At 35.5% G+C, this 14,773-nt stretch overlaps 1 protein-coding gene across 1 annotated transcript; it reads right to left on the reverse strand.

The window, feature by feature from the left end:
• Window positions 1-3,695: 3,695 nt before the first annotated feature.
• On the reverse strand, window positions 3,696-14,383 carry LOC123699052 (CCHC-type zinc finger nucleic acid binding protein). The gene is made up of 3 exons (XM_045645909.1): window positions 14,216-14,383; window positions 5,607-5,788; window positions 3,696-4,647 (listed from the first exon to the last, which is right to left on the reverse strand). The coding sequence occupies exons 2-3, from the start codon at window positions 5,783-5,785 to the stop codon at window positions 4,392-4,394; spliced, it is 435 nt and encodes a 144-aa protein (XP_045501865.1). The 5' UTR covers window positions 5,786-5,788; window positions 14,216-14,383; the 3' UTR covers window positions 3,696-4,391.
• Between the last annotated feature and the right edge of the window lie 390 nt (window positions 14,384-14,773).

Below are 14,773 nucleotides of genomic sequence, written 5' to 3' on the forward strand. Positions count from 1 at the left end.
TGCTGCCATATCTATAGAAATTAAAAAATAGTCTCTTTTTAACTTGTAGTCAGATATTGTATTTACAAATATATTTATTGAAAGGGCTACCAACTGAAACAATCGATATTTATTTAATGTGAATTGACATCACTTTAAACTTTTTTCCATACTATATTCAAAATCTATGGATGTGTCACCCGCTACTATCGATCCCCCTCAATACCCTCGAAAACACGCTTGATGGGGAGGGAGCCATTTCGAACATTTTGTATGAAGTTTCCTTACTGTATGTATCTGTATATTGTGTCATTAAGTAATGATCATTACATTACATGATCATTACTTTATTGATCTAAGCCCTAAGGTGTCCAGTGTCAGAGCGTTTTCACATTATTCGATCCGATATCGGATATCGGCTATCGGCGTCCGATATCCGATATCGGATCGGATAATGTGAAAACGCTCTCACCCGCTACTATCGATCCCCCTCAATACCCTCGTAAAGACGCTTGATGGGGGGGGGAGCCATTTCGAACATTTTGTATGAAGTTTCCTTACTGTATGTATCTGTATCTTAGATTATACACCTAGTATAATCTAAGATCTGTATATTGTGGAACTAGTATATGCACGAAACTTCGCCCCACTCGTACCCCGCCACACCGGCCGCGCGCAATGTTATATATTATATCCTGGTAATCAAGTTCAAGACCGTGCACGCGGTCCGTGCGCTGTTTGGCTCAAATATGTGATTTTTCAAACCTGATTGTCCATCAACCACTTATCTTACAAACATATGAATACCTATTTAATAATTTTAGGAAATTTTATTGTCTATTTTGTTAGTTAAGAGTTTTTTTCAATTAACCCTTATTCAAACGCGAGCCTGTGGAGGAGTTAACAAAAAAGTAAGATACGTTCCTGGGTAATTTTGGGTCGTAGATTTCAAAAATGCACACAAAAGAGGGGTTAGTGGGGGGGAAGTAACCTTTTTTTGGTGGGAAGTATATATCCCGTCATCTGTTCTCTCTTGTAAAAAGGTTGGAAAGGTGGGAACTATAGCTCCCAGTGTCCTAGTATGACACCAATATTTTCAAATCAAATCAAATCTGTTTATTTGCACGTATATGGTCATACAGAGGTGTTAATATACAATATTTATATCACATATACTACCATTGTAAATGGCGTGCAAAAATTTTTGAAAGTACAAATAAAATTATCAATAATATAGGTACACATTAATACATTCAATCAACTAAAAAAAAACACTAGCTAGTTGCCCTGACTCCACTTGTGAATTAAATATTATCGTAAAAAATTATATAGATCATATTTTTTAATAAAGCAGTTGAAAGTACTCATCAATGCAAGTTTCTTTTACTAAGGGAAGAATTCGGGAATTGAAAAATGAATGACTTCAACATAAACAAGGCATTTTTCTAAAACAAAATAAAAGCAATAGGTAAAAACTAATGTATTGAGTTAAGATGTCTAATTATCTGATCAGGAAATAATGAATAATAATAAATAAGTTGCTTAAACCAACTAAAAAAGATTATTTAGACACACGGATTTTATATATAGAATTTCCGAATGTCGTGTGCAGTGAAGAACACTGGGATGATACCTAAAGACTTAATTTCAATCGACTCTACCAAGGTATAAACGAAAGATTCTGGGCATATTTTTACGTTTCACTAGTCTAGTTTACATAGCTAAAACTCAAATCTACTTATCTAATTTTTTTTCAGCACTACACAAAAAACTAAAAAATAACGGTCGTTTTCGGTGGCAAAATCACGTCACCTGAATTTGACGTGTGTTTACCATGACATGTAATAATTCTCTGAAAGGAATTTCCATGAAAAAAAGTTATCTGAAATGTTAAGATTGCGTAGATAAATAATACACTGCATTAGGATTAAGCATATAAAAATAAAACACGATTTACTTCAATCTGAGACGTGGGAAGTATAGCTCCCAGCGTTTTAATAAGGGTTAATACAGTATTTGTGAATACCATCAAGATAACTGAGCCGATGATTGCTTGATTTCACTTTTAGTATCAATTTCGAAGCTAAAAATATCTGAAATTGCTGACAGATCTAACAAACAATTTTTTTAACTAACTGCAAAAATCCTTAAGTTGTTAGTTAAAAGATTTTTTATTTTGGACTCGGATAACTTATGAAATTAAAATCCGAACAATGTGAATTTTTTTAGAAATTATAGTCGACAAAATGATTGTTTTCACCAAGATATTTGACTTAATTGAATATAATTTATATATATTGTAATAAAAGAATGTCTTCTTTATAAAATTTAAAAAATCAAATAAAAAAAAAATAATATAATGCCATCTCGCATGCCATAGTGGTTCTGAATGCATGCATATTGCACACTATCCTCTATCAGGTATTCATATTTATGCTAGCTGCATACTTACCATTAATACTAAACTTAGGTAATTTTCTATTACCAACACTCCGTTGGGTCTACGATGAGTCTACGCTCGCATTCACCGTTCACTTCGTAGGCCGCCCGCGCCATTCGCGTGATAACCGTAGTTATATTTGCGTTTCTTCACTTAATTCAGAAATAGTTTTGGTGAAAAACCTAGCCTCTTTCCTAGTCTAATCTATCTTCGTGTTCAATATCAAAATCAGTTCAGTTATTTTGGTGTGAAAGAATAATTTATGCATTTACAATAATGGCAGAGAACTAGAGATATTGTTCCTAAAATATCCTCTTTATTTTCTCCTGGTCGGTTTCGCTTCAAGCTTTTCTGTTTTTATCTATTAGGTACTGTTATGATTATAATAATATGAAATTATTCGCTAAAATAGCGCTACTAATCGCTAGGGGCGGACTGTGCTACAATGATCATAAGTAGATATAAGTATGAAGTTGATGTGTAAGAAGACCTTGAAGTCAGATCCTTTATCTACACTTCTACACTAATATTATAAAGAGGAAAACTTTGTTTGTTTGTTTGATTGTAATGAATAGGCTCATAAGCTACTGGACCGATTTTCATGAAATTTGGCACAGACAATCTTTAGACCCTGAGAAAGAACATAGGCTACTTTTTATTGCAAAATATGTACCACGGGCGAAGCCGGAGCGGACCGCTAGTTTTAAATATAACTACCATTTTTAGGTGCAAAACACTGAGTCACATTCTGATAGCGTGACGTAATTTACTATAAATAATTATATGGGTTTTTTCATTATACAAAATAGAAGTTTTCTTTACAAAGCGAAATCTAACATGAAAAATGCTCAGATACGTTCGTTTTCTATAAAAATGATTTCTCTAGAATAGCCAGTAGTAGTAGTATTGAGAAAAACAGAAGCGTAATTGCTTTCGTGCCTTTTACAAAGATTAAAAAAGCTTGATTGTATTTTAGAAGTACTGTATATTATTTTTTTTCCTTTACAAATTATATCGAAATCTTACCACTCAAATGATAATAAAATCATTTTCTCTCCACTCACTACTCTAGAAGCACCAATCATCATAATATTTCGAATCAAAACAACCAGCAAATAGACTTTTAAGTGAACCTGTTGTTATAGTCTCTCCTTGTATCCTTACCCTTCACTCATTTTTTCTATGGTCTAAATGTTAATGTTCATTATGTCTAATAGGATTTGGTGTTTGTGTGATTGTGTGGCGAGAATCAGGGCAAGAGGGAAAACTTATTGAAAATAAGGCAAGATTTTTATTATCTCCCACTGAAGCTGATATTTTACATTCCATGTGTTCACTGTACAGGCACATTGTAAGGGATAACAAAATAAAAAATATTCTGATTAATGAAATTCTAATTAATTAACCACTGAATTCTCCACAAATCAGCAGGACCTCATAAACAAAGGAATTATAAAAAAAAACAAAGATTAACTGATAGTAATTATAGTCGAAGATATGAGGGAAAGGGCGCCTCCTGCTTAACGACAAAACAAGCAGGAGTCACGTGGGTCACATCTCCGGGGCCTCCACAACATTGAAAAGTCATCATACGCCAGCAACCAATTTATCTTTTGACAAATAAATCTGTACAAAATATATTAAATATATACTCTGTAATGCTAAAAACTGTAACGCTACCTCATCAATAGTTCAATCACGATTATTAAATGATTTAAAAACACAACTTCACGTGCAAGAACAAACATTAACCTACGGCGAACACCGCGCGGGAGACCTATATACAAGTCAACATTAACCCTCAGTCTCTGCGTACCGCTGCTTATAATTCCGTTGTATTAATTTCATTTCGTACAGTCTGTGGCCTTACGATCTAATGCTTAACGCGTCCTTTGCTTACAGTCCGTGCGTGGCATCATAATATACATAGTTGAATTTGTTTATAATGTGTATAGGGGGTGCGGGTCTCGTGTTAGTTCCGCTCGGACTCGGGGCACTCGCGGCTGATGTGTCCGGGCTTCCCGCACACGTAGCAGGTCTTGGTTCCGTCGGGGCAGTTGCGCGATATGTGGCCGGACTTGTTGCAGTTATAGCACGTCTGGTTGGAGCTGTCGCGCCCGCCCTCGGGGCAGTTCCGCGCGATGTGCCCCGTCTTGTTGCAGTTGTAGCACGACGGCTCGTCCGGGCTCTGCGCGCACTCGCGCGCTATATGCCCCGTGCCGTTACATCTGGAAAACGGATACATCACATTAGCGCTACTTTTATGTGTGTCTTTGTCATTTTAATTTCGAAAAACGTAATACTTCATGTTTGCTTTGTAGCAATCATTAAGGTCATTACGTAACAAATACATGTGGCACAATTATCGCCACAAACAAAAGAAATAAAATGTCTAACAAGCACATACAAATTGAACTGAACAATAAAACTAACAATAACAATATATATATATATAATATGTATTACTATTCAAATTTTCTTTCAGATTCACTTTATTTTTTATTGCATGTTTGCTTTTAAATATTAAATTTTCCTTATTAGAAATTGTAATATATACATTATTTTATATGCACACACGATTTCATACGTCCGGCCGACGATAGCAAAAAGTTCAATGACTTGTGATAAAAATTAGTATCGTTAATTCGCCAGTGTCGAATGTGGATCGATTCGGTCAGGGTCAGGTTCAATGACGCGATATTCTTAGAGAAATATTTTATATGTAACGACTCTGTTACCATATTATAAAAACTTCAAGAGGTCGTTAGATTGATTGATTCTTTCATAAGTATTAGATGGTATTCATTGTCCGAAAACCGAACGCTTTATGATAACTTACTGGCATAAATGTGTTATGAAAAAAGAGCAATTGAATGTTATCTGTACAATGAACATTTCAAAATAAAAGCAAGCGAACACGGTTCCATTAAGTAGAATTAGAACAGGATATCTCTGCGATGTATTTATTATTCACCCGGGACTTCAATTCCGATATTGATTCTAGGTAATTCCAATGTTGGACTATGCAAGACTGCTATATATTAGCTAGTGGACTGTCAGCCTAATTACTGTAAAGGCTTTTTGTGGACATACAAAGGGACATTATCAATGATTATTAATCATAGAATGTCTCGGGTCCTAAAATAATGAGTTACTACAATTCATCGGCACTCTACGCAATACACACCTGTAGCAACGGTCGGCCTCCTCCTTGCAGTCGCGCGCGAAGTGTCCCGTGCGGTTACATTTGAAGCACTTCTCCCGTTGCCGGTTGAAGCCCGCGTCGCGCGACGCCACGCCGCCCTGTGTGCACTCGCGGGCGAAGTGCCCGGTACGGTTACACTTGTAGCACACGCTTGAACTCATTTTCTGCAACCATCACAATTTTTCTGTTACACACTATACTTCTGCAGTTATATCTGTGCTTTAAACAAATACTACGTACATATACAAAGAAAAAAATATATGTTTTTTTTCTTTGTATAATATTTGTTTTTTTTAATGGATTGTTTGATGGAGTTCACATTCGTAATTACATTTCTTGTTCGTACCTACGTTTAAAGCATCTAAATCGATTATCTACTTTAATACTACTAATATTAACGTATTTGTAAAGAATTTGTTTGGTTTCAATTCATCTTAATTTCTTTTTCAATCCCACGGTTTGCCCACGTGGACGAATGCGTGGACATCAATTATGTGCTATAAATATATAATACAATAAGCTTCTTATTTGTTCGTTTTGGCGCGTGCCGACTCAATTGAAATGTGCAGGGGCAGGAGCGTACGTACGTATACAACGTACATAATTCAAACGAAGTGAGCTCTATGAAAAATCTGTAATTTTACGCCTTATGTACTTTCTAATGGTGCTGACTAAAATATAATAAACTAGCGGTCCGCCCCGGCTTCGCCCGTGGTACATATTAACGTTTTCTCTACATAAGAACCATCCTCGTACTTCAAGGAATATAATAAAAAAAGAATTATCGAAATCGGTTCAGCCGTTCTCGAGTTATGGAATTACAACGAAAAGTGGCATTGATTTTTATATATTAGATATTGTGTAACACACGTATTCTATATAAATAGGTAGTAAATATAAAACAAAACAATATTTTATATTTAATATTTTAATAGAAACATGTACACGGTGTCAGTTTGGAGTAGGTATATGAGTAAATTAAATAGGTATGTATTGAAATTACCTACCAGATGCACTATAACCAGCTGAATGCACATAGTATGGGAAAATTAATTTATTCAGATCGAATAATTCGTGTAGTTTTGAAAGTTGCTACAGTTATTCCTAAAGATGTCCAGATGAATATACTAAAAGCCCCCGAGGGAGGGACACAAGCCGGCGGCGGGGGAGGGGGGGGAAAGGTCTCTTTTTCAAGGTTTTTGCTTGTAACTCGAAATTTTTTTCATAATATCTCTTTAGTGACTTCTACATTAATTATCTACATTAAATTTCCTATAAATGACGTCTCAACATTTTTACTGTACGATCAATACTTTAGGAGATACAGAGTATTAAAGGTAAGAAAAATAAGAAACAACATAGTTTTACAAATTTTAATTATAAAAAGAAATAATATCTTTTTTTGCACGAGTATGCCGACTTATTAGTCAAATTGTGTTTCATCTTCGTCATCTTTATCACTAACATCGATACATCGTCCATTAGTACAAGCTCCTAGGCAGCCGTTACAGATAAGACTACACATAATGTCCGCTTTTCGGCAACTGCATTTTCCGGAACATCCACTTTTACATCGGCAAAAAATTGAATTTAACAACGCTTCAGGAGCAGGAGGATCCAAGGTCGTGATTGGTTCCGAAAGTATCCATCGACTCTTCGCTTCCAACCCCATATTTCAGGAGGCAGTTGGTTCCCAAGCCACTCCTGTACTTGATGGAATACTCTGTAGGCGTGATATTTTGCTGACCCTTTGGTAGGGGGGAGGGAAGAAAGATCCGGTTTGGGCTTGGTACAAGATTTCAGAAAAACTGTGAATCGATGTCTGTTGATCTCAGACTGAGTACAGGGCGCTCGGTATACTGCAAGAAACATTTTTTCTCCGGCTTCTGCTATAACCTCCTGAGTTGACGTTGGGTCATAAAATACAGTTGCTGTTTCCTTTAGTGACGGCTTTTGATCAAAAATCTTGATAATTGATGTTTTTCCCTTCCTGTAAATAGCTGAGGTTGTATCACACCCACTGAAACTATGCAGAAAGAGAAGGGGCCCGGGGGGCGCGGGCGGTGTGGCACGGCGGCACGCGGGGTGCGGTAGCCTGCCTGCCAGTGCCAGTTGCTATGCGGCGAGGCAAACAGCGAGGATCTTTGTAGCGCGACTTATCTATCATCTTAGTCAAGTCAAGTACCTATAACGATGTTGTTTCTTATTTTTATCACCTTAAGTACTATGTATCTCCTAAAGTATTGATCGTACGGTAAAAATGTTTAGACGTAATTTATAGGCAATTTAATGTTAATAATTAATGTAGAAGTCACTAAACAGATATTATGAATAATTTTCGAGTTACAAGTCAAAACCTTGAAAAAGAGACCTTTCCCCCCCTCCCCCACCGCAGGCTTGTGTCCCTCCCTCGAGGGCTTTTAGTATATTCATCGGGACACCTTTAGGAATAACTGTAGTAACTTTCAAAACTACACGAATTATTCGATCTGATCGACGATTCTGAATCTAATTTGCTGTGGCTAACAGCTGTTCGAAGCGAATGTGCAGGTTTTTTTTTGCGTTCTGTACGGTTTTGATGAACAGATGTTTAAAAAAATATACCAATTAATATTGCATTTGACAATTTGTCATTGGTAGGTATAAGAAATTGTATAAATACATATTGTTGATCTATGAATTTTAACTTCTATTCATAACTTTTTTCTCAGTAAATATTAAACTCCTATGAACTTTTTAACTTGTTGGCTTGTCGATAAGAAATCGGGTTTTCATCGAAAAAACTAAGCCCCGGTATGGGAAGGTGCTGCACCTGTTGCGTGTATGTGTGTGTAACATTAGTAACGCACTTTCACCCGTGTATCGTTGCATAGTTGAAACCTTCCGACCAAACCTGCTTCGGAAGTCAACCATACTGTTTCGTCACTAACTATTACGATTAGATCACGAGAACGATGACCTATGCAGTCGTTATAAAAATAAAGCAATACTAAAATAGCTATATACACGTGTATCATAGAAATAGACAATATTATATTGATGCAACAGCTTTTTAATGGCGATTAAGTAGCATTTTCATTATTTATGTCGTTTTAGTAATGATTAATAAGCAACGGCTGATACTAATGCCTCAATCAGATATGCATGAATGCATCAATTTCATAAGAGGCGCCGTCATTGAATGACCTCTTTTCTGGACTTTCGTTGACATGAAGTCAGTCACAAACGTCTGCACGGTCGTTACCCCGCAGTGCGTCTCTGTCTAACGTAAGTATATGAAAGAGAGTGAATTAGAACTGTTATTTGAGCTGAGTAACGTATTCTTGACCCTGTCTGATAAGCGCGAGCGCATCGCGTCTCGCTGTTGCAGTCCCGAGTCCCGACAATTGTATCGCGGTGAACGCAAATTAATAAGCACGATAGGGAATGTAATTCAGCTAGTTGCGTCTCGTAACATCAATCAATGGATACAGAGAATCGTAAATGGACCAGTGTGGTTATACATTTGCATATTTCTAAGTTTGAACAATTTCGTCATGTTTAGTCATTTGAAACATCGACTCATAATTTTTTGTTGGTAATTATGAGTGTTGCAAAATATTTTATCTATGTACATATTTATTTAATTATAGTTTTAGACTATTTTCCCGTTCACTAACTCCCTGCACCTGTCACTTGGTGAAACAATTTCATGAGCGCGCGCGTTCATATCGATATGATGACAGTAGGAGAGGTCAGAAAAGCTTTGGCGCGCTTAAAACCCAAAACTTCTGCTGGCCCAGATGGTATACCAGCATTCATATTTAAAGATTGTAGTAGGGTGCTGGCTGAACCTCTTCAACGCATATTTAACGCCTGTTTACACTCTAACATTTTTCCAAATATATGGAAAACGTCTCGAGTTATTCCTGTTCCTAAGGGTAAAGCGGGGCCGATCATCAGCGAATACAGACCAGTAGCCGTTCTTTCAACGCCAGCAAAAGTTTTTGAATCGGCAATACAGGCGGGTGTGTATTCGCAGGTATCAGCACAGCTATGCGAGGAACAACATGGATTCAGACCGGCGCGAAGTACTACTACTAATCTACTCAACTTAATGGCATACGTAGTACCTGCAGTGGACACTGGAGTTCAGGTAGATGTTATCTACCTGGACTTCAAAAAAGCCTTTGACACGGTAGACAATGATGTGCTATTGGGAAAGCTTGCGAAGGTGGGATTTACTCCGAAACTGATAAAATTCTGGGCCTCCTATATGAAAGACAGACAACAATATGTCGACTATAATGGCTGCGAATCGCAGTCATATTTCACTAGATCAGGTGTAAGTCAGGGAAGTAACCTCGGTCCTTTAGAGTTCACTATAATGATTAATGACCTGCCGGACGTCCTCACTTATGGTCAGTGTTTACTATTCGCAGATGATTTGAAATTATACGCCGAAGTAAGAAATCTATCGGACTGTGAACGCCTACAAAATGATGTTTCTATGATCCTTCATTGGAGTAGTCAGAACAAGCTTCACTTCAATCCGGCTAAGTGTTCAGTAATGAGTTTCCATCGAACTCAGTCTCCTCTCTTATACGACTACAAAATAGGTCCAGTTTCAATTCAGCGTATGACGCAGGGTAGGGACTTAGGCGTTTGGTTCTCTTCTGATCTAAGATTTCGTGACCATATAATAAAAACATGTAAAACGGCATACAGGAACCTTGGATTTGTTTTGAGACAGGCTAAAGATTTCACTAACATTACAACCCTTAAGGTCCTGTATAACGCGTTAGTAAGAAGTCGTTTAGAACATAATGCAGCAATTTGGGCTCCTCATGAGGACAAATATAAATTAATGTTGGAGCGGGTCCAAAATAAATTCATGAGACACTTATATTTAAAATTGTACGGGGTATATCCTTTTTATCCGTTGATGTACCCTACCTTATTTGTATTGGGTATGGTGGGGTACAATCAATTGAGTGTACGGCGAGACTTTTCGCTTGCCGTTTATATTATAGGTCTTCTTCGTGGTGGGGAGCAGAACTCAGGGCTGCTTGAGTGTGTGAGTTTCTGCGTTCCCACCAGATTCGCGTGGAGACGGCGCCGCTCGCCGCTGTTGCTGGTGCCCACAGCACGAACCGGCCTTCTTGCGAAGGCACCAATGATACGAGTCATCCGCATCATAAATGAAGCGCATGAAAGGGCGGACTTATTTCATTGCCCAATGAGTGAGTTCGCAAGGGTGGTGTTACAGTTGATTTGTAATTTTTAGAATCTATTTCTATATTAATTTATGTATGTATAATAATATCTAAGTAATTAGTTTTTTTAAGTTAGTTAAGTTTATTTGGTAATAAAATTGTATCTTTGTCGCATTGGGAATGACCTGTAACGGCAAGTGATATTTTTTTTAAATAAATAAATAAATAAATAAATAAATGATATGTTTAATAAATTATCTGATGGTAGGATATCACACAAGCAACTGAATTTCACCTCAAGAAACTATAGATGACACTTTGGGGCAAAGAAACAATCGGCCTAGTGTAAAAATTAAATAATTTTTATCTAAGACATCATGGGGTTATCTTGTACACATTATGTACTTTTAAAATTGTTATTCAATAATAATATTAATTTAACACTTCTAACATGAACATGAACTACCTACCTACTTACCAGAATTTGATCGTTATGTTAAATGTAATAAATAATAAATAAACAAGTTGTATCAAAATTATGTAAATTTGATTTGACTTTTATTGAAACATCTAGATTCTAGTTGGTCTCAATACAACTATATAAGTACCTTATAATAAAATTTACAGCAATACAGAATACTCATTTATGGATTAAAAAAATTATTTAAGAAATAAAAAGGATGGATGACTTATTTAAGCAATCATTTTTATAATTCTGTATAGGTACCTAGTTCAACTTTATATTTTTAGAAAACCTAAAACTCAATTAATTTTTCATGTTTTCCAAGATAAGATAATGAAAAATGTGGCAATTCATTAATATGTTAACTAATCTAAATCTATTAATTAATGGTTATTTCGCAATTTCATCTGAATCTACTTAATATATAAACTTAAACATAGTAATTCAATATACACAGATAGTTTAAGTTCCAAGAAAGGACAAAGGATAATTTTTATCCCGGAAATCTCACAGGAATAGGAACTATGCAGGGAATGTATATATAGTAGTACCTATGCACGCTGTCTCTTTTGGCTTTTATTATGGAGACCTATAGAAATTGCTGAGTTTTTGCACGATAATCTCACGAAAAAAATCTTATAAAGCTTCAAAATGTGGGAATGAAACGATTTTATTAAATAAGTAAGTAAATAAACATTGAAAATTTGAATTGGCGAGTCTGAGTATATTGGATCAACATAAAATTGTTATATTGCAACCTCAGTCATGGTGGATTCCAATATCAATAAGTAAAAGGCTCGTTATTTTGTTGAGAGAAATCAGAAATCATTATTAGGAATACAACAAAATTTTGACTTTTTGATTACACAATGCAGCATGAGGAATAAGCTTTAGAACATGCTTTAAAATCAATAGTTAAATATGTTTGATAATTAAATACATAAGATATTCCAATATAAACTTCATACCATAATGTGACTCATTTAAAATTACTATGTAGGTACATAATAACAGCTTCAGAAAACACATTTTCCTCATGTACCATATAGCAGAGAGAAGTTACCTATATGAATACCTAAGCTATAAATGAAGTTGGTACAAGAACTTCAATTTGTTTCTTCTTATGAGATTGAGAATTCGTGACATATCAAAAGGTGAATGGAACTTCTATGCATATTTGTGTAATGTTTAGGTTATAATATCTTCCAATAATTGTGATATTTCCTCATCCATGTGCCTAAGAATGACCAAATCGCTTTCCAATTGCGAACTACACGTGTATATAAAGTATTAAATTTGTTAGGTACTGTACTTTGTGGTAGGGCATTAAGGTTATGTTCAACTGTGTTCAACTAATTATCCTATAGACATGTCATATATTGTGTTATATTAAACTAACGACAAGACATTTACGTCCTTAGCGCCTAGCACGCAACTATACTTATTAGTTGTACTTTCCCACACTTGTATGACACTGAGATGCGTCACGAGCAAAAAGAAAAAGCTGATTACATGGCACTTGCGAAACTATCAAGCAAGACATGAACAAAGGTGTATTTACTAGCATTTTTGTTTACAATACATGAGTTTTAATGTCCTTTGATTATTGCTAAAGGCGAACGCTCAACAATTACCTTAATTTGATGTGGATCGCAATAACTGCTGTCAAACCACGTTCAATAACCCTTCAGCTGTGGCGGCCATTTTGCACGGTTTCGCGCATCTGTGAAGGCCATTCTGCGTGGTCAGCGCGAAACCGTGCGAGTTATAAACAATGACGATATCTCTAAAATTTTGTAGGGAGCTACTTTGTATAACTAATATCGTTCGAATCGTTATGAAACAAGCTAATATATAAAAGATATCTTAGTCATAAATTACTTTGCAATAAATAAGTAATTCTAACTTGAAATCAGGGTGAGCAATTTTTTTTAGTTCATTGTACAAAACTCGTTAAAAATAAATAAATAAATAATTATTCATACAAAAAGGTTTTATTGTATTTACAATAATACATATACAAACTCATTAAATAATAAAAACCATTCATTCCTATACATTTTTTTTAAAATACAAGGCTTACAAAAACATTAGCCATTCCGAGCGGCCGAGCGCCGGGCAAAAAATAGGGACCGTTAATTATTCTTCAATCCAAGTGGTTTAGGTTATTAACTTATATTAAAGTTCGGTTCTTATACTTGACTACAAAAGAGTTTTGGCTGTAAGAAGTTTTTATGTTACGAGAAATGAAACAACAAAAAAAGCACTTGAAAAAAGTACCTCTTGAACTTTGGATACCTGACAGGATGAATTCTGTTACATTTATTTGATGACAGATGTCATGATAAAGCATAGTGTTCATTTACGAATCGTTAAAACAATAAAAGACATATGAAACCTTTGTAAAACATTCCTAAAATCGATGACTAAACCCAATGACGCTGTCGGCGCTGCGCGCGAAATCGAGACGTTGGACGGTAACTTTTTAAAGCGCTAGAGACGCTCGTAGCTACGTTTTTGTTATGTAAACATGTGGATGTATGCCATCCTTGTTCTTCTGTTGATATTTTGTGTTAGTTTGAGTAGGAAAGATATAGTTTACGATATACAATTGTAAAAAATACGACAGAAGGTACGTCACGGTATAATCAAGCTCCAGGAGCGGGGTCCACAGATGCGATTTTTTTGACATCGTTCTTCTAAAGATTTTATAACAGACAAGGGGTTAAACAACCTAATATATAACATGACGATAAATCAAAAACTTTTATTTTTTCCACTGCACTTACACTGCAGTAACATGAATTTGAACCTGAACTCATTGTTGAATTCGACCAAACATATTCTTTACAAGTACGCGGTATAACACATAACCACGTGTAGAGTACCGGTAGCCGCGCATATCACACGTCTTTATTTCACTTTCCACTTACCGATTAGATGTATATTTTCTTGAGCACTTAAATCACTAATAGAACTAGTTTCTTTTCAATAAAATATTGATGAACTTTACAAATTAGACGTAATTTATGAAGCTATGTCTGCAAGGAAGCCAGCCACCATCACTACGAATTCGTAAAAGACATTTTGACCATAGACATAATAATAAAAAGTTTAGGACGCGCCATTACCATAACTTTCTTGCCATATAAAATACGAAACTTCCATCGTTTTTGCTTTGTAAGGATATGTATACATTATTTATCCGACTATTATCAAAACTTAAATACATAATCAACGTATTAAGTGGATTAGCGAATGACTGGAGGCCTTGAATGTTTTGATGAGGCATGTTATATCACGTGATCGCGGTAAGTATAAACAAAACAGTTTAAAATAGCATGATAATAACAACAAAATTGAGTAAGCCGATTATCATCGATGTCAAATATTTAACATGTGTTTTATTTCAATAGGTCCAGATTTATGTATAATCCACGTATAATCACATTATTTACATAAAAATATTATATAATATTATATGACTAAAT

This window comes from Colias croceus, chromosome 17 (genome assembly GCF_905220415.1).
Source record: "Colias croceus chromosome 17, ilColCroc2.1".
Lineage (NCBI taxonomy): Eukaryota > Metazoa > Arthropoda > Insecta > Lepidoptera > Pieridae > Colias > Colias croceus.

What these genes read in the sequence shown, in the direction of transcription:
- LOC123699052 (XM_045645909.1), bottom strand. Translation starts at nt 5,785, where the DNA reads ATGAGTTCAAGCGTGTGCTACAAGTGTAACCGTACCGGGCACTTCGCC. An exon ending in GAGGCCGACCGTTGCTACAG is followed by an intron (nt 4,648 to 5,606) that starts GTGTGTATTGCG and finishes TCCGTTTTCCAG; the next exon opens with ATGTAACGGCACGGGGCATA.